Source organism: Mesoplodon mirus, assembly GCF_964341445.2.
Source record: "Mesoplodon mirus genome assembly, chromosome: 4".
Lineage (NCBI taxonomy): Eukaryota > Metazoa > Chordata > Mammalia > Artiodactyla > Ziphiidae > Mesoplodon > Mesoplodon mirus.
The window spans coordinates 67,284,272-67,304,850 of NC_138979.1; the positions used below are offsets into that span (position 1 = coordinate 67,284,272).

The window sequence follows — 20,579 nt, forward strand, 5'->3', positions numbered from 1 at the left end:
AAGCAAGCAAACAGAAGGCAGAAAGCCTTAGTATTCTGACAACAGATAAAAGGCATAAAAGTAATCAGTGTGCTCTCAGAATAATTTAGAGGTGGAATATTTACAGTTAATGTGCAGGGAAAAAAATAACCCACATAAGCCCAAATCACACAAATTAAAATTCATTTAACTATATAGTGGTAAGCATTTTTTTAGACAAAATTTCACCATTCTTAAAGTAGGAGTGTTCAAAAATACTTCTTTATATAAGCTAAGAGTAAGTAAAGATGGCCCAATTATCCTGGTTAGGGAGAGATCACATAATAATCAGTCTATATTCAAAATCCAGAGAAACCCACAAACTCTGCCAATAAAAATAAAGGGGAAAAACTAAGACTGGCCAAAACTGGCAATCAGTTGCACAGGGAGGCAGTGGATCACTCCTCACTTCACTGCTAAAAGCCATTGCACTGGGGACCGACGTTAAGTCCTTTCTACACTTTAGGAACCTGGATGCCAGCCATTACAGGGCCCGATTTCTGTGTACTAGGTTCTGTGGAATTTGCCTGAACACTGGGGTCCACTCAGCACTTAGGTCAATGTGATAGGAATTACCTCCAGTTTCAAGACAAGCTTCCTGGCCTGAGGATATAATTTGTACATTCTTCCTTAGCTTCAGAGGCAAATGCCCTGTGGTCAAATAGATCCAGAATGGTTGCAGGGATAACTTGACTTTTACGAGATGCCACGTAAGACTTTTGACAATTCAAGGTAAGTCTTGAAGTCTGCTCACTTTGACCCAAATTTTCTAAACCCATGACATGCAGGGGATCCACTGGGGCTGGATGAAGTTTCCATGGACAGAGGTGTCACTGAAGGGATGACTGAGGACCAGAGAATGGGCCCTGGGAGACTCGTGAGTGTATTCAGCAAATTTCCGGGCCACACAGCCTCCTCAGAAAGACCTCAAAGATGAACTTTATCCAGTTGTATGGACAACAGACATACGGTTTAACAGTTTCCTGAAATCACCATAGAACTCAAGATGGTCCTAATAAACTAGATACTGGGAAACTCTAACTTGGGGTGGGGGTGGAGATAGGGTAAGAGTACGTGGATACTTCAGAGGGTTGCATTCACTGTGACTATACTTTACTATCATCACCTCCTATTAGAATCTTTTTGGACTTCTAAACCAGTTTTAATCAGGAGAGACTGTACTCTCTCCCACGACTAGCTGAAAGAAGGCTTAACCCTTCAGGGGCCGCCCCCAGACATTCCTCTCCCGCAAACATCTGTTCCCTCCTGCCCAGAGAGCCTTGGGCAGTGACCAGCAGCCAGGAGCAGCCGGGCAGCTTTGCGAGGATGGGGTGTGTGCCTCCACCCTTCCATCGCCTTGTTTTAAAATGCTGGTTACGACCTAATAAACTGATATCCGTCACAGTAACAGGTTGTGACTTGCAGTTTGAAAAACAAAGCTGTATTTCACTGAAAATTTTTTGAAGCAACACAACTCTTGCAGTCATCATGTGTAGTTGAATCTCAAACTACAAACGAAGAGACTGGCACCCAAACGGCCAAGAGCTCAGCTGCTGAAACCTAAAACTGCGCTTCCGGAAGCAGGTTCCCAGTGGCCCCGCCCCCCGGGGGAAACCAGCGTGACCGGGGCGTGGCCTCTTTCCCCCTCTCCCCTCCTCCCCTTCTCCTCGTCCGCCCCGTGCGCGGCGTAGCGACGGCAGGGGGCGCTGCGGCATGCGCCGGCGCCCTGGGGACCAGTGAGATGCCCCGCCCTTTCGTGAGCTCATCGCCGCGCGTCACGGTCGCGCGGAGACTGGCGTCAGACGAGCCGCAGGGCAGTGCAGCCGGGCAGTGAGGCGGTGAGTTGATCCGCACAGCCGATTGGGAAGGCAGCTGCTAACGGCCCGGGCTGGAGGGCGGGTGAGCGAGGGTGGGCCCGAGGCTGCCTCTAAGAGGGTTTGCTCAGGAATGCTTCAGGCTGCGGGGCCCGAGGGTGGTGGCTTCCGTGACTCCATTTACCCTGGCTGCCTCTCGACGTGCGGGGCCTAAGGGGAGAGGGTAGGTTGCCTCATCTTGCGTCCTGAGGGTGTTCTGTGCAGGCTCGAGTTTAGAGCTGGTTTCTCTGCAGTAAAGGTGTCAGTGTCCATAGAAGGAACGACTATCTTAACCGAAGTTTTCCAGTGGTGGGCCACGCTGTCTTCTTAGGTAGCGAGCTGGACAGGTACAAGCACAGGCTGAGTTATCTTTACTTCAAGTACCATGTAGTGTTATGGGTTACTGACCTGTCTGAGTACTTTAATAGGGACATGTGTAAAGTTCTTTAGAAACACTGAGGAGGGAGCAATGAATTCTGCCTAGGAAGTGGGAGGAAAGTTCTCTAAAGAGAGAAGGTAGCAAGAGAGGGCTTTGGGGTCCTCTTAGCTCTTAAATTATAGAGGATAAGAAACTGGTGTAAGAGGTAGTGTAGCTTGGTGGCCTATACTATAGCTTGTATCCACCTTCTACTGTCAGACTAACCTTAGGCAGCTTCCTTAACCTCTCTTGAGTCTCACTTTCCTTATCAGGAAGGTAGAGGTGATAATAAGAATATCTACTAAGTGGGGTGAGAGGGTTCAGTGAGCTAACCTATGTGTAGAACGTAAAACAGAGCCTGACTCATGGTACATCCTCAAACGTGCATTCATTGATAGAAGCACACCTCTGTCTTGAGGAGGCTGGCTTCTTGGAGTTGGCTTCTTGCAAACCTTCCTACTCTTTTGTTTCTCTCTGTTGCAGGGATTTGTTTCTGTTGCAAGGATGTGAGGCAGGATTTGGAAGGGGAGAGGGCAGGCCTCTGCTTCACTGGGCAGAGGGCTGGTGCCCAAGCAGAGTTGTAATACCGTTCATTTCAGCAAAACTGGCTTGAGCTCCTGCCTGTCTTTCCTACCCTGGCAAAGATTATTTACAAATCGTGTGTTTGTTTTTTCTGTTATCCTTGGAAAACCTTCACGGTAGCCTTTTTGGGTTTACAAATTTAAAGCAAGTAACCTGAACCTGGATGCCTTAGCTGTATGGTCTCCTCTGTCGATGGATAGAATTGAGGGGGCCATGAACTTGGATGAGAAGAAAAATTGCATCCTTATGTTCTCTAACCTCTAACTGAAATTTAGCGTTTCTTTCAATTATGAATGTCGTCAACAAACCACAGTATTGACAGGTTGACTTTGTCACCAATAGAAATTACAGATATTTTCATATCTTAGCATACTGTGTAAGCTCATGCCAACTTTGAAATTATGGCAGTTATTAGACTTGCTGCTAGATCTTGATATGCAATGTGTAAATTAAGAATCACATATGTTATGCTATCACAAATTTACTTTTTGTACTTGGTAAAATTTTGGTATACAGTTGATCTTTATTCTCAGCTCCTGTATTTGCAAATTCACCTACATGCTAAAATTTATTTGTAGGCCCCAAACCAGTACTTGCAGTGCTTTTGTGGTCTTTCTTGGACATGTGTGAGGTGGTGAAAATTGTCAGTCAACTGACACACATTCTCAGCTGCAGCTGAGCAAGGAAACATTCTGCCTTCTTGCTTCAGTTCTCATGCCGTAAACAAGTGTCTTTGTTTTCAGTCTGTTAGTGCCATGATTTTTGTATTTTTGTGCTTTTATTGGTGATTTCAGTGTTTAAAATGCCCCCCCGCAAGCACAGTGCTAAAGTACTCTCTTAGTGTTCCTAAGTGCAGGAAGACTGTGATGTGCCTTATGGAGAAAACACACGTGTAGATAAACTTCATATAGGCAAGCATTATGGTGCTGTTAGCCATAAGTTCAATATTAATGAATTACCAACGTAAAATAAGGTGTCTGTTTTTTTAATAGACCTTTATTGGAGTGTAATTGCTTCACAGTATTGTGTTAGTTTCGGTTGTACACCAAAGTGAATCAGCCATATGCATACGTGTCCCCATATCCCCTCCCTCTTGAGCCTCCCTCCCACCCTCCCTATCCCACCGATCTAGGTCATCGCAAAGCACTGAGCTGATCTCCCTGTGCTATGCTGCTGCTTCCCACTAGCTATTTTACATTCAGTAGTGTATATATGTTGATGCTACTCTCACTTCGCCCCAGCTTCCCCCTCCCACCCCGTGTCCTCAAGTCCATTCTCTATGTCTACATCTTTATTCCTGCCCTGCAGCTAGGTTCATCAGTACCTTTTTTTTTTTAATTTTTAGATTCCATATATATGCGTTAGAGTACGGTATTTGTTTTTCTCTTTCTGACTTACTTCATTCTGTATGACAGACTCTGGGTCCATCCACCTCACTACAAACAACTCAGTTTCATTTCTTTTTATGGCTGAGTAATATTCCATTGTATATATGTGCCACATCTTCTTTATCCATTCATCTGTTGATGGACACTTAGGTTGCTTCCATGTCCTGGCTATTGTAAATAGAGCTGCAATGAACATTGTGCTACATGACTCTTTTGGAATTATGGTTTTCTCAGGGTATATGCCCAGTAGTGGGATTGCTGGGTCATATGGTAGTTCTATTTTTAGTTTTTTAAGGAACCCCCGTACTGTTTTCCATAATGGTGGTGTCAATTTACATTCCCACCAACAGTGCAGGAGGGTTCCCTTTTCACCACACCCTTTCCAGCAGTTATTGTTTCTAGATGTTTTGTTAATAGCCATTCTGACCGGCATGAGGTGATACCTCATTGTAGTTTTGAGAAACGTGCATAAAACAAAGTTATGTATTGTTCGGTTGCCAAAAATGTTACCAGAGTCTTGCAGGAACCTAATGCAGTGTCTCCCCTAGGAGCAATGGATCAGTGTTCACTAATTCGGTGTTCAGTGATGTTATAGAACATAACTGCCTGGAATAACAAGAATAGACCATACTTGGTTTCCTTTCTAATCCTATGTATTTTATTTTATGTATTTGAAAACATCCTGAGAAGGGGTTTATAGGGTTTACAAGGCTGCTAGAGGGGTCTACAGCACACACAAAAAAGATTGAGAACTCTTATTATAGCCTGAGAAATTAAATCTATTCCTATGGTTAAGTTTGTGTTTAGCTGAGCTAAGTCCTTAAAGACTTCAGCACCTTTTGGGAGACATGTGTCTCCCTCTAGCTCATGTCCTCATTTACATGCCTGCTGGCTCTTATAGGCATTTTTGGCTGAGATCCCCGCATGGACTCTAAGAACTTTGCTCCCCCATATTTGCTTGTTGAGTTTTGAATAAATAATATTTTAAATTAAAAGGTCCTGTGGTTTTATCTCTCTGAAGAGCAGCAAAGGAGGGAGACTGGTCCCTCTCTATAGTCAACTTGAGGAGAAGAAAACATGGGAGGTGATAGGTATTAGTTGAGAAAGAAGTCCGTGCCACCTGGTAGGGCTTGTGAAGGGGGCCCCTGGGACTGATCCACAGAAAAGTGTCCGGGCAACTCTGCCAAAGAGTTGCCTTATTTTCTTGATCAAGGGGAACCTTCTGTAGCCCCCTCTGTCCTGATGACACCCCCTTACTGAAACCCTGGTATTGTTTCCACAGAGCTGTCTGGCCTTTAGCCCTTCATCCTTGGTTAAGGAAATGACCAACCAGGTAAGGCCTATGGAAAGAAAGAATATCAGTTGGTCTCTTTGGCAGCTTCGAGCCCAGTACGTTGTCTGGGTGTGTAGTCAGAAAACTAGCATCTGATTCCTGCTCTTCTCCTGAAGAGTAGGGTGACCCTGGGCACCTAGTCACCAGGGGGGTAGGTGGCACTAGTAAAATGCACAACACTAAGAGGAGGATTATTTTATCTAAGTCTGTACCACAGTTTACAAAGGGATTGAGGAAGCTTAAAAGAATTTGTACACAAAACGAGAAAGAGGGCTTCCCTGGTGGCTCAGTGGTTGAGAGTCCGCCTGCCGATGCAGGGGACACGGGTTCGTGCCCTGGTCCGGGAAGATCCCACATGCCGCGGAGCGGCTGGGCCCGTGAGCCATGGCCGCTGAGCCTGCGCGTCCAGAGCCTGTGCTCCGCAACGGGAGAGGCCACAACAGTGGGAGGCCCACGTACCGCAAAAAAAAAAGGAGAAAGAAACAAAGATCAGAAAAGGAGAAACATATCTTTGTAATAAAATTAGGGACAGAGTTAACAGGTTATGCAGACTGTGTGGTTTTATACAGCTGCAAAAATTAAGCTGCATACTGGACTCTGAGCTTCCTGGTGATCAGAGCAGGAAAAAACACATAATTTATTACTCTCCTTTTGAGGTGGGTAATAGTGGTTAGGGAGAAGAGACTATAGTTTGTCTAAAATTAAAGAACTAATTTTTTTCTGGTATGACTCTACAAACCTTGCATGAGCAGGAATCAAGGAGCTCCTAAGAGGTCAGGCAGGGGAAGTAGCTAAGACTGGTGACTATACCTACTGGGGGGCAGGGCAGTGAGTTGGGGTCAGGGGGTGTTTTAGGGAAGGGATGGGACACATCTGAAATCTGACCATTGGTTTAATGTGTCTTCTGTTCTTTTTTAGTACAGTATTCTCTTCAAACAAGAGCAAGGTAAGCAGCTTGCCTGTTCAAGCAAATTTACCTATGAAAAACTGTTGTCCCTGGCTTAAGATTTTTGTCATGCTGACCAGACATGCAGTTTCCAACTGTACTCTGCAGAAACATTGGCAGAAGCAGCTGAAAACAAATATATTTAAAAACAAACAACAACAAAAACCAAGCCACTAACTTAAAAGAAATAGCAGGAGTCAAATGACAGACCGGGGAACTCCAGGCTGAGGAAAGCTTTCCCACCTGAGGAACTCTGAGCTTCCCAGCTATCAAAGTGAAAGAAGGAAACGCTTTGAGTCTCAGAAATCTGTTCATGCCAGCTCATCTGGGGAGGTAAACTTGAGCCTGGCCCTGAACTCAGATGTTCTCTTGGGGGTTTTTATTCGGGCTCCTTCATTTACAACAAGTGCAGGGACTCTCACAGAGGACCTTTGACCCTCAATGAAAGTGAAGGATATAGTAACAGCAAGGTGAATTTCTGTCAAGACTACTGAGTGTGATGGGTGGGCTGGGGGCTGTGCGGCAGAGGCAGTGGTGGGAATGGGAGCAGGAGGCAGGTCAGAGTTCAGTCTGGAAAAGTAACTGGCCAGTGATACCGGACTTCATACCTGAAAAGGAGTATGTGCGTGGCCTATTCACACGTATCTCATTTCTCCACCACAGCCTGGATGAGTTAGGTAAAGCCTGGAGGAATTTGTGAAATGCCTAATAAAAGCCCTTCCACTTTAAGTAGGTGATATTTAGGTAGTCTAAATTTTAAGCCAAAAGCATTCTTTCAGGTTAGCTAGCATAGGTAACTAGTAGCTAGTCAGGCATGCCAGTCAGCTGCCTTGTATGCAGCTAATGCCATCCGGCTGGCAAGCTAGCAGGCTTGGGTCGGGTGGGGATTGTAATGGAAGCCATGTATGTAAGTCACAGCTGTTGAAGTTGAATGCCCTTGTATTCATATCTTGGAAAGGTGTTCCTGGAGAAATGCCGCCAGGTATGAAGAAAGCCTCCTTGTGCACTTGTCACATTTATATTCCTGCACCAGGTCTGCAGACGCACCAGCATGGCCTGCCAGATATGCAACTTGCAGACTTAGAATTTAAAGTAGACGTTAGTTAATAGAGAGGTTGGGTTTGAATCCCGGTTCTGCCTCTTCTTAGCTTTTGACTTTGGGTGAGCTACTAGGCTTCTCTAAGCCTCTGATTCCTTATCTGTAAAATGAAGGTACTATTCACAGTACCTATTTCCTAGGGTTGTTGTGGCTGAGGTAATACTTATAAAAGGATTAAAGTAATCACTGGCCCATTAAACATAATAGACATTGTGGCAAAAGGCACCTCATGCGTGGAGGCTGTTTTAGTTATTTGTTTTCAGAACTGTACTGTTTACAGTTGACCTGCCTACTGGTTTCCAAGGACCTCTAAGAAATAACTCTTAGCAGCTTTAGATCTCTTTTTGGGGTGGGTCTCACTTTAGCTAAGTGAGAGCCATTCCACACTAATGCATGTTGGGCAGCCTGCGAGAGTAGAAGGGACATTGGATCACTCTGGCACTGCTGCCCCACCTGGGAACCTGTGATGTGGGGCAAGTAGCTTCTTCAGAGCCTCCAGTTTTCATATCTGCCTCCACAGTTATAATAAAAGCTGTATGGGAAAGCGGTTTGCAAAACAGTAAAATGGTACAGGTGGATATTACCTCAGAATTGTTGTAACAGTGTTTCAGCTTCATCTCAGCACATTCAGTTTAGAAGTTGCATGAAGACTTTTAAAATGAAGTGCTTTCCATTCTAGCCCATGATGATGCCATTTGGTCAGTTGCCTGGGGGACAAACAAGAAAGAAAACTCTGAGACGGTGGTCACAGGATCCCTGGATGACCTGGTGAAGGTCTGGAAATGGTGAGTGCCCTCTCCTCTAACATGCAGCCTTGGAAATTGGGGTTTTTACTTCTGGGCTCCCAAATTGCAATCAGAGAAGTATTAACTGTTTTCTAAGCAAGAAAGCAATAGTAGTATGGTGGTATACAAAGGCAGATTCTTTTTCTCTCATTTGTTTTCCTGTTATTCGCTGTTCAGGCCCTATAGTTTAAGAAAAAAAAAAAAAGTCTCATGGCTAAAAGTTGGCTGCATGTGGTGTTCTGTGGCTCTTGATTTCCTCTCTGGTTCTGCTTTTCACAGACCATTGGTAATACATACTTTCAGGGGCCCAGAATTTCAGATGCCAGGTACAATGTGTTGTGTATGAAGAAATCCATTTCTCTGTCCCCCATTGAAGGCGTGATGAGAAGCTGGACCTACAGTGGAGTCTGGAGGGCCATCAGCTGGGTGTGGTGTCTGTGGACATCAGCCACACCCTGCCCATTGCTGCATCCAGTTCTCTTGATGCTCACATTCGTCTCTGGGACTTGGAAAACGGCAAACAGATAAAGTCTATAGATGCAGGACCTGGTAAGAGTTTTACTCTTAGAGAAGATACTAGAGGTTTACAATCCCTTTTTGAAACCTTTAGGGATAGATGTATTTTACAGTTCAGAAGTTTTTGGATTTGAGACTGGTAATATGGGTGCATGAACTGTATGTCATGTAATACCTTCAGTGGGGCTGGGGGCAGCACTCTAATCAAATACTAATACCTCAGCGACTAAACATGAGTATTTACACTAAGAGAGGTATATACAGGCTATAAATAGCCTTACATCAGTTCAGGTCAGGTTTTATTACCAAATGAATTTTGGTACTAAAATTATTTTTTAAAACTTACAGTTTTCATTGCCTTTGAGTTTCAGAATTGCTGATTTGGGATTGTGGACTTGTGTTTGAATGGTCCAGAAGTCCTCTGTTTGCCATATTCTGAATTGATACATTCACTGCCTTATAGAGGTCTAGAACATAAAGCACTGTGTCCTCATAGATCTGTATCATGGTAATCTCTACTAATTATGATTAAAGTGCCTGTTTCTAGTATATGATAGGTATATGAAACTTCTAAAGAAACAAATCCATTGTTTTTTTAAGTTCTATAGGACAGCATAATCTTGTCCATTAGCCTTGATAAATATCTGAGGTAATGGAAGTTAATGATTTCAGTATGTTGGATTAATGTGGAACAAGCAACATGACATTTCAGGATTCCTTGTAGCCTTATATTTACTTGTAAATGACTGCATAGCATTCATGAGCAGAGCCTGTTCTGCCAGAATAGGTGATGACCGGTAGAGAGTGCAGAGAGCCTGGTCCCTCTGTGGGTTGATTACAGGAGAGCTGCTCAGGAATTTCCTTAACTTAATTCCCTTGATTGGAGGCCCAGGTGGATTTGTCTCCCACTGGTTATGTTCAGTAGACCCTGTAGGCTGTACTTATTCTGGAAAGAATGATGGTCCTAGGGTTTTAAGGACTCTGGGTTGTCTGGAAACTGAGTTCATTTCCCCTCAGTGGCAATGTTCCATGTCTTTGATTCTTAACTATTGAAGCTTTTTAAAGAATACATATGTCCAATCCCTATTTTGGATCCACTGAATCACAGTTATTGGGGTGTGTGGGCTGGGATATGTATTTGAAAAAAGCTACCCAGACACTCTTGACTCCCCAGATGATTGTTTTTGCATGTGTCCTTGCCCTGTTGACATCTCTTACAGAGGACTTGGGTCCCCAAACTAGCCCACAAAGTCTGCTAAGACTCTGCTTTGTAGCTGAGAGGAGGAAGAGGCAGATCTGTTGCTGCCTTTTCATCTTGGACACCTAAGCCCTCCCATGATGCCAAGGTCACTGCGTGGTTTTGTGACCCCCCGGGCACACCACAGCTGAAGAAATGATTACTGGATTTGCTCCAAGGAAAAGGATGGTGTCTGTATCCAACTTGCCTTCCCTGACAAATAGTACCTTAAACTACATACTGGTTCCATGTGTGGCAAATGATCATTGAAAGATTACTGTTAGGAAAGAAAAAAGATACTGAGACGAGTAGAGGGTTGGGTTTATTTTCTTTTTGGATAGGAATATTCCTAAAACTATACCATACCATTAAACAATAGTTATTTGGGTGAGTAATAAAAGCAAGCATTGCTATTGACAACTAAGGAGCAGCTGAATTGAATTCATCTGAAGGTAAAACTAATAAGTCCAGGTCTAATGAATGTAGGGAAACGGACATTTACATTATACCTATCTTGAAAATATGCCTGGAGAATGTGAAAGAAGGAGCAGAAGAAGGAGAAAAAGACAAGAAAGAAAATCTCAGATCCTGAAGAAGAAAGTGAGGAAGTAGAAGAAAAGGAAGATGAAGGGGAACATCCTCCATTGGGCACCTCACCCATCCTGTAGCTCCAGCAAACTGACATTGAAGAACAAAGGCGGAAGCATAGGGGCCTCTCGACATCAGATGGTTCAAGATGTCCCAATGTAAAGAAAAGCTACTCTTTTGCTGATGAAGTGGAACTTAGTGATTAAAATAAATATTTATTATGCAAATGTTAAAATAAATTTTAGAGTGAACATTTTAATTGAGGAATAAAAATTCCTTCAATTTCAAGTATAAGGAAATTTGCCACTAAAAGTTCTATGTTATCGAACAGTTAATAAGCAAATGTAAAAATAATTCAAATGTGTGATTTTATTAAACTTCAAGGAATAAAAATCAGATTTTCTAGTAACTATTATTCCTGTAAACAGCTAATTATAATAGGAATAAGAAAACAATCCTGTTAGAATAATGCTTTAGTCATTTAGGAGTAAAGATAGATATTAAAAAGCAGTTATTTGAGAGATTGATTATAAAAGCTTTTTCAGATCTTCTTGGTTAATTGAGCACTTTTGAAGTTAATTTCCTTTTTTAAAACAAATATTTCATAAGAAAAGTGATAGAGCTAAATTATTGATTATTACTTTGAATATGTGTGTTAAAATTTGTGAGAGATTTTTATTTTAAAACTCACCCTGGAATATGGTGCTGACCCATCTGTGCCAGGAGCCCCTGTCTACCATGAGTTAAACTCAGAGAGGCCTTCACTCTCCCCTGGCCTGAGAAGGGCATGACCTCTTTGAGCCCTGCCCCAGGAATAAGGAGAGTGACATGGGAAGGAGCCCTTCTCTCCTCTCCCTTTGATCTAATAAGCTCTGTTTCTGGGCAGATGCAGGAGGGGCAGGACTTAGGGTACATTCCCATATAAGAGTGGGTATGGGCAAAGGGACCTAGACGAGCGCTGGACAACTAGATTATTCCTTGGCCTCTAGGCTCTGACCCCAAAAGCTCCCAAAGCCCTTTGGGGTTGCCTATGAAGAGGTTCCCATGTAGCTGAGAAAAGAAATACTAAAATATTATCAGTGTTCCAGATGGAAATATAAAGCACATGTGTTTACCCAGGCTGCCCATGAGTCTGGAGACTTACACAGAAGCACTGTGATACACAGTGCTTATAATAATATAATATAATAATATAATAATATTATATAATAATATAATAATATAATAATATTATATTATTATAATATATATAGTATATATACTATTATATTAATAAAATAATATAATAATATTATATAATAATATAATAATACACAGTGTTATTCAAATAACATTTGAATAGAACACTTGAAATCAGGCTGTGTGGTATAACTTAAAAACTAGTTGATTTTTTTTTAAACAAACAGTGCCTCTTTCCAGTCCTTATTCTCTGTTAATTTGTGGTAAATACTTTGTCATATTACAGTTTTATATAAGAGTATTTCTGGTACCTTTTCATTTATTACAGTTTTATTGAGGTAGACTTTCACCTCTATAATTGCACTCTGAAATTAACCCATGGTAAGTATATAGTTTAACAAGTTTTAGTAAATTTCCACAGTTGTGCAGCCACCACTCCGATTCGGTTTTAGAACACTTCCGTGCCCCACAGAAGTTCCCTCATGCCCATTTATAGTTAATCTGTGCTCCCACCCTCAGCCTCAGGCAACCACTCATCTGCTTTCTGTACCTATAGTTTTGCCTTTTTGAAAAATTTCATGTAAGTGAAATCGTATTGTCTTATACATCTTCATTCTTTCTTTAGCATGATGTTTTTGAGGTTCATCCGTGTTGTAGCATGTATCAGTAGTTTGTTCCTTTTTATTGCTGAGCAGTGAGTATTCCATTATGGGATATTCCACGTTTTGTTCATCCATTTACCAGTTGATGGACATTTCGATTCTCTCCAGTTTTTGAATATTCTGAGTAATGCTGCTATGAGCATTCAGATACAAGTCTGTGTGTGGACATGTGTTTTCATTTCTGAGTGGAACTGTTGGGTATTATGGTAAGTGTTTTTACTTAAACTGTCAAACTGTTTTTCAAAGTAGCTGTACCATTTTATTTTCCCACCAGTGTATGAGGATTTTGGTTTCTCCACATCCTTGCTAACACTTGGTATTGTCCTGTCTATCTACATTTTTAGTAAAAATTTAAGATGCCCTTAAACTAAATTGGTATAGAATTAATATCTTCACAACATTTTTAAAATTAAAGTCGCATCTTTTCTCACTATAGTTTTTTTCCTTCTTTTTTCTGTTCAGTGGATGCCTGGACTTTGGCCTTTTCTCCTGATTCCCAGTATCTGGCCACAGGAACTCATGTGGGGAAAGTGAACATTTTTGGTGTGGAAAGTGGGAAAAAGGAATATTCTTTGGACACAAGAGGAAAATTCATTCTTAGCATTGCATATGTAAGGAAACGTTGCTCTTTTTTTCTCTCTCTGATTCTTTCAGTTTACTCTTCTAGCCTATTGTGTTCCTTGGTAAACGTTCTGCATTGGTCTTGTCAGGCAGCTACTGGCATGGTTTGCCAGTCAGCCAGTTAGACCTGCAGCCAGCAGATTGCTTGTGTTTGGTGGGGATGGCTTAAGAATATGGAGTTTCAAATGATCTCCATATGTTCTCTGTGCAGAGTCCTGATGGGAAGTATCTGGCCAGTGGAGCCATAGACGGAATCATCAATATTTTTGATATTGCAACCGGAAAACTTCTGCACACGCTGGAAGGTGTGGTTCATCGTTTTATTTTGTGCAAACTGGCTTATCAGATCACAAAGGAAGACGTATTCTTTCATTAAAATGCTGCTAAATGGCAAATGAGCTTTAGATTTGCAAAACATCAATCTCAGTTGGAGATCTCAAATACCTCTAAGGTTCAGTTTTGTCACTAGTTATAACCTAGACATATTAGTTCTTGTACCGTGTTAAATGCTTTTTTTGGTGAACAGGCCTTTTTATTTATGTGTTAATATATCCTAGCTATATGAGTGTCTTATTTCTGTCATGTTTGGTTCTAAAGAACTTTGTGATTAGAAAATAACTCCTTTTTTTTTTTTTTTTTAATTTAGTGACATGAGATCTCTGATTATGATTGGGATGTGTCTATTTCTCCCTTTAATTATCTTTTTTTTTTTTTTTTTTAGATGTTAGGGGTAGGAGTTTTTATTAATTAATTAATTTATTTTTGCTGTGTTGGGTCTTCGTTTCTGTGCGAGGGCTTTCTCCAGTTGCGGCGAGTGGGGGCCACTCTTCATCGCGGTGCGCGGGCCTCTCACTTTCGCGGCCTCTCTTGTTGCGGAGCACAGGCTCCAGACGCGCAGGCTCAGTAGCTGTGGCTCACGGGCCCAGTTGCTCCGCAGCATGTGGGATCCTCCCAGACCAGGGCTCGAACCCGTGTCCCCCGCATCGGCAGGCGGACTCTCAACCACTGCGCCACCAGGGAAGCCCCCGAAAATAACTCCTTTTTGTCAGTAATTTGAAGGTAGATGAAAGTGCTGTGCCTACCCTTTGCAATGATGACCTCTGGGCAGGAGAACTGGGTACTAGAACAAGGGAAGGGTTGGAGGGCGACTTCTGCTCTGTATTCTTTTGTACTATTTTGAATTCTAACCAAGAGAATATATTACCTCTTCAGTGTATCCTTTACCCTCTACAGCAAAGGATTTGGTAGGGAAATAACATCCTATTTCTTCAACCTTGCAAATCAGAAACGATGCATGTTTCCATGTTTGGCCATATCTGTGGCAGAGGAGTTTCTTCTGAGCAATGTGTGCTGAGGTCCAGTTGGTCAAGGAAGGGATCTGAGGAGAAATGGCTCCAGCAGGAGGGGCCTGGGTTATGTGCATGTTTCTAGAGCATTAGAAGGAAGGGTCCAGTCAGTACCCTCTCTGACTGAAGCACCTGGGCAGTGCAACTCAGTGACTTACAGTCATTAAAAGTGACATAGTTAGTGGAAACTGTATCAGTTAACAAGCGTCTTTGTGAATTTCAGGCCATGCTATGCCCATTCGCTCCTTGACTTTTTCCCCGGATTCGCAGCTCCTTGTCACTGCTTCAGATGATGGCTACATCAAGATCTATGATGTGTAAGTTACCTGTTGAAATTCAAGTCTTCTCACTTAATACCAATGCCTGTTCTGCCTCTTATCATTAGGAGGAGCCCTAGCAAGTGTGCTGCTCCCTCTCTGGGTCTAGGAAAGACTTGTGTTCAGGTCCTGTCAGACACTCAGTCTCCCCAGTCATTCCTCCCCTGTCAGCGTCCCTGCTTTGAGCTTAGAATGTTATGGAGGAAGACGTGCATGGGTTACCTACTAGGATCACATACTTGCTACTTTTTTTCAGGCATCCTGTCTGTTGTGATTTTAAATTCTTTTGGGTAGGTAAGTAGTGTACAGTTGAGGAGATGGAGCCATGGGCTGTAGCTGGCTTGGAGTGATGGTAAACAATTAGAACATCCATTTTCTAGGGGTGTTCTAGAAGGTACTTCTCTGCCCTAGTTAGGGAGCTGTCAGTTCATAAGCCAGTTTGCAGCAGGTCTAGATGAGGGAGATTTTTTGTTGTTGGTTTTTGACCACAGGTATAGAAGTGAGTTAATCTTCAGTTCATGGCTCTGTTTCATTGGAAGCCTGTGCAAGGGCCCTTTCTCTTGTTGTTTTCCCCTATCTTTCTCAGTCGCCACTCCTTTTCACCCCTGAGGTCTCCCCTATACGGTGTTTGACGTGTGTGTGATACTTTGACTCAGTACTGCTAATCAGTGTGCCTCTGGTTCCTGGCTTCCAAAGGTAGCATTCTAATCCACTGGGTGCATACGTTACGCTTCTTCCCAACGATGGGTGCTACAGCCATGATCATCCACATGCATGTCCTTTTATGGGCCTGTGAGAATTTTTCGGGAGTTTAAACTTGGGGGCTTTGGGAGGACGAAAAGTTGTCAAAGAGACATGGAATTAGAACTGCAGCTTCTGGAATTAGAGCGGAATGAGGGTGTTAGGGTCTGGGGGGAAGATGCCTCTCTCAAACTGTGCTTGCCTGTCAGTAGCAGAGCCAATATAAATAGTAGCAATTCCTTAAGTATCCAGTTTTCTTTAATACGGCTTTCAGTGCTACAATTTCATCATCCTCCAACAACCGGTGAGGTAGCGCGGATTAGTGTCCCCATAAGGCAGGCGAGAAGCCCAAGCTGAGGTGGTGGTTTGGCTAAGGTGCTGTTACTGAATGAACACCTAGGACTTTTACTTGCTTGTGATCCCACTGCTTTCCACTGAGGCCACCTCTCCTTGTACCTAACCGAGGTTTGCTCTACTCTTCTGGGTTCAGAGGTGAAACTGCTGGCCTCAGTCGGGTCTTAGGATTGTTTTCCAGCCATAAGTGATTTCATTTCACTTTTTTAAAAAGTGAAAATGACTGTAGTAATTAGACCTGTCTTGTTCTTGGTTAGCTTAAAAATGGTCTATCCAAGCCACATCTGTTGTAAAGAGTACATCCTTAAGACATTCCTTAGACACAAGGCACTGGCCCTATATGGAAAGGGTACTAGGTGGGCAGGGGTCAGAACCTGCAACTGCCCTGAGATGGCCTGCTTGCCCCTGCTGGTTCTGTTTCCTCATCTTAGGAGTTGACTTGCTGAGCCTTCTTTATTTTGAGCTTTTTAAGCTTTGCTTGTTCAGGATCTTATTTTTGGCTCTTGGTGGCATTGACATATTTGGGGTTAATGCTGTTGAAAATTTTGTTTCTGCAGTGTGTGATGCTACTTCATAGAAAAGGGAATTTTTAAACTAATACTGTGGTGATTATAAGGGTAGCAGATTTGGTCCAATTAAACGGGCAATTAAGAGTATACCTTCCATTTCAGTGATTGTATTCCAAAAGTTAACCTCTCCATTTTATTTGAAACTCCCATTTCAGACAACACGCCAGCTTGGCTGGCACATTGAGTGGCCATGCATCCTGGGTGCTGAACGTTGCATTTTGTCCTGATGACACACACTTTGTTTCCAGGTACTTATGATTCTTATCAGTTTCTAAAATGTTATGAAGATGAAGATGGTCATCTTGTATGAATTGCCTTAAAATTTGAAGACCCTTTTTTAATTCTGATAGCCTTTGTTTTCTGCAGTGTTTTTTAAATTGTGAAGTTAATTGTCCTCAGCTGGAACAAAAGTGGATTCTTTTGAACAGTTCAGCTCTTAGTTCTTCCTTATAAATCTAGGCTTCTACCTACAGTTACTTAAGGGATACCTGTGTTACAGTAGTAACTTCAGATATGAAAATCTGTTTGTAAAATGTTGTGCTTTGAGACCCCAGTGTTGTTTAGGCCCAGGATGGCCAAGACAGTTGAAAAACAGGATGGATGGCTTAATAGCATTGCACAGAGGTTTACAGAAGCCTCTGAGAACCTTTATTTTGAAGCTTTCACGGGCCTCCCTCCCATCTGGATATAGGACTCTCATCCGAGACTCCTGATGAGAACATTTAATATGAGGGCCAGGCAGATCAGAAGTTCAGGGAAATAGCTGCTCTGTGAGAGGGGAAAGCCAAGCAGTGATGCCAACATCCTTGGCCACCTTTTGGGGCCCTGGATGGCCACTTGTGTACCCAGGCACCAAGGGGGCCTCTAGGTAGGCTGAGTGAAGGAGTGTGGGATTTTTGAGCAGGTTCTTTCCAACTTCAAACCAGTCTGAGAACTTTTCTCATACTAATGTTCCCTTTTTTAAAATAGCTCATCTGACAAAAGTGTAAAAGTTTGGGATGTTGGAACGAGGACTTGTGTTCACACCTTCTTTGATCACCAGGATCAGGTATGGCATAATTAACATTCAAATTCCTTTGGATTGCTAGCATTGTCTGACCACTGTGCCAAAACTCATTCCTTTTCCTAACCTTGCTGCTTGGGTTGTCAAGACCAGTCGACCCTTGGGGCTGAGCTACTCTGATTGCTCGGATGTCCATCCAGCCTGTGTTCCTGTGCGCACTCGGGGGTGCAGAGGCTCAGGACGTGCTGTCAGCCTAGCAACCCACAAGGCATGATATGTCCCTGTGTAGGCCAGAAAACGGGTACTAGCCACACAGCCTTTAAACGCCTTCTTTGAAACATGCTGCAGCTGGTGCCTGGGGCGTGCCTGGGCCCTTTTCTGGGTAGAGCTGGGCCATGGCTGGCTCAAGAAGAACCTGCTTACTCAGAAGCTTCCATTCCATTCCACAGCCATCACTTTTCTCTTTTGGAGCGGCCCAAAGAAGTGAAGTGATTTTTTTTTTCTTTAAATATACTTGAAGCCAGAAATTCTTACAGGTTGTTTGAAGTTAGTGATATTACTGACTTTTGTTTCAGTCTTTAAATTAGGGAGAAGAGGCTTTGTTTTCACTGGAGTCTTATCTTTCCAAGATGAATGTGAAATGATAAAGGCATTCTAGTGCAGGGCTTCTCAGTCTTTAATGTGCACAGGAATCCCCTGGGGATCTGGTAACAATGCAGATGCTGATTCAGTGGGTCTGGCCTGGGCCTGAGTTTTTGTGTTTGTCACAAGCTCCAGGTGAGGCTAGCATTGCTGGTTCCAACCACTTTGAATAGCAAGGGTCTTGGGGAAGTAGTATAAAAAATAAAATACCCATGGCAGTATAAAGTTGTCTTTTAAGATATTTTAAATGCTCTTATGGCGATCTCATAGAATCTCTTTGGAATGCAGCTTAAAGTTAACAGTTGTTCATGCTTTTTTACATTTAATCTTAAATTGTTGCCCACAAAGTTGAGGGGGTTTAATTTTGACATTCCACTACTGGATTAAAACATTTAACTCAGGGAGTAAGTCCTGGCTGGCTGTGTTGCTTTGCACGTGAAGGTCAGTGTGTGGTGCTGTCAGAGGAAGACGTTTGGAGTGGAAATGAGGCCATCACCTGGCCCAATTGCAACACTGAAATCAGGGCTAGAACACCCAACTCAGGGGTAGGGTGACAGGCTGACCTGATAAAACTCCTGCCACATCAGTTCTGTCTGGGAAGGAGGTGTGAATCTGTTAATTCAGTACATAGCAAATGAAAGCAATGACGTGTGACGCCAAGTTGTCTAGCTCCTAGGGACAGGCAGGTTTCATAGGCCTCTAATAAGAGAGTGAGAAGTACTGACCGTGGTGGGGGCGAGCCCAAGGAGGTAGGTGAGGAGCACAGTTTGCAATGATCCCCGTAGGCAGCGACCTCAGGGTAGTTGGGCCTTTTCCTTCCTGGAAACATAAATGAGACCACATGCTGGTCCCTTGTGGGTTCCATCTTCACAACATTAGGTCACTTCCTAGATTGTGAATCTTTGAAAGGTTTGTAGATACCTTGATTTGTGTTTAGAAATGAAATTTTCTTGAGTTGGGAGGTGAGTGGAATGATAATCAAACAGTAGTAATAGAAGATCCCTAGTTAGAGGAAAGGCAGAAAGCACGAGAACATCCTCATCTCAGTGTTTTTCTAGATTCAGTATAATGAGAATAGAATAAGGATGTTCATTCATAAAGAATAAAGGTGTTAGTGGACTTTTTTTTCTTTTTATTTACAGGTCTGGGGAGTAAAATACAATGGAAATGGCTCAAAAATTGTGTCTGTCGGAGATGATCAGGAAATTCACATCTACGATTGTCCAATTTAAACATCAGTCTTCCAGGCTAATGCTGCAGAAAGAATGTATAGATTGATCGTGACATTCCTTACCTTTCTAGCTTGTTTAAAAGAAATATAGCATTTATTGTAGCAAACGCTTAAATTTTGTAGATACAGTATAAATCTTTTCATGTTTTATTGGAAATGCCATTTATACTGTAACATAAAGTGTTCTTAATGCAAACACCCATGTTCTTGAACATGCTTCTTTTTCATTTGCCCTGTTACTGGTAGAACAGTGAGAGGAATCAGCATCATTATGTGAAACCAAGTATCTGCCTCAGAAATGAATACATCCAGGCACTTACTGAACTTTCCAGTACAGAAATTCAGGCTCACTCTTCCAAGGAATGAGTCATGCAGAAGCTGTAAGAGGAAAGCTAATCTATTTCAGAATGGGATCCTGAAGGAAACAGGATATGTGACTGGGTGGGAACATTCTGTAGTCCTATCTGGGCTTTCTTCTATTTGATAGATTAAAAAATGTCCCTTGCCACACTTTTTCACCCTATTAATTTTAGAGAAGCTGTAACTTGCTGGGTGGGTATTACTGCCTTAACAGCGTCTACAGGCTCAAACCTGTACTTACTCTGGTTGACCTCTTGCCTGGAGGTACGTGTACCTCTGTTTTCTCCTCAGCGGCCCACTTGAGACATGGTCTGCGTATAATGGGAAAGGTGTATGTAGCTAACCCTCCAAAGTTTGTTGCTTTTTACTGATCATAACTTCATATGATTCATGTCAGGTCCTGTGCTTTTCTTCCAAACTCCCCATAACCCTTAGAATCAAGCCCATACTCTTTAGGTAGCCCCTCGCTTCTCTCTCCTGCCTCTTTGCCTTGTTCACCCTCCTGTAACCACATAGCCCTGGCCATTTCCTCGGCCTAGAATGTTTCTTCCTCAGACCTTTAGAGGTCTCACTGCTTTCAGGTAGCTGCTCAGGGGTCAGCTCCCAGTAGAGGCCTTCCCCTGGTCCCTTTCCCATTACTCTTTCTTCACTGCAGTCATCATTGCATGATGTTTGTATTTATCCCCACCCCCAAAATATAAGCTCCGTGAGAGTGGAAACTTCATTCCATATATCAACCAATATGAGGCAAACTGGCACTTAGCACTGGTCATTGGAGCTCAAGAAAATTA

General features: G+C 42.8%; 1 protein-coding gene across 3 annotated transcripts; it reads left to right on the top strand.

Annotated features, from left to right (window-relative positions):
• Window positions 1-1,796: 1,796 nt before the first annotated feature.
• Window positions 1,797-19,626, top strand: SKIC8 (SKI8 subunit of superkiller complex). 3 transcript variants are annotated; one of them, XM_082619650.1, is made up of 11 exons: window positions 1,797-1,856; window positions 5,542-5,592; window positions 6,511-6,538; window positions 8,317-8,422; window positions 8,799-8,971; window positions 13,067-13,215; window positions 13,437-13,530; window positions 14,795-14,888; window positions 16,708-16,800; window positions 17,522-17,600; window positions 19,340-19,626. In XM_082619650.1, exons 2-11 carry the CDS (start codon window positions 5,581-5,583, stop codon window positions 19,427-19,429), a joined length of 918 nt encoding a protein of 305 aa, XP_082475776.1. In that variant the 5' UTR covers window positions 1,797-1,856; window positions 5,542-5,580; the 3' UTR covers window positions 19,430-19,626. The 3 variants fall into 3 exon arrangements, with proteins under 3 accessions (XP_082475776.1, XP_082475777.1, XP_082475778.1); XM_082619651.1 differs by lacking the exon at window positions 1,797-1,856 and adding an exon at window positions 1,883-1,917; XM_082619652.1 differs by lacking the exon at window positions 1,797-1,856 and adding an exon at window positions 1,952-2,055.
• Window positions 19,627-20,579: the final 953 nt, after the last annotated feature.

Bases quoted from the DNA above. Each gene is read 5' to 3' on its own strand.
- SKIC8 (XM_082619650.1), top strand. The intron at 8,972-13,066 runs GTAAGAGTTTTA...TTTTCTGTTCAG, and splicing joins GTCTATAGATGCAGGACCTG to TGGATGCCTGGACTTTGGCC. The intron at 14,889-16,707 runs GTAAGTTACCTG...CTCCCATTTCAG, and splicing joins TACATCAAGATCTATGATGT to ACAACACGCCAGCTTGGCTG.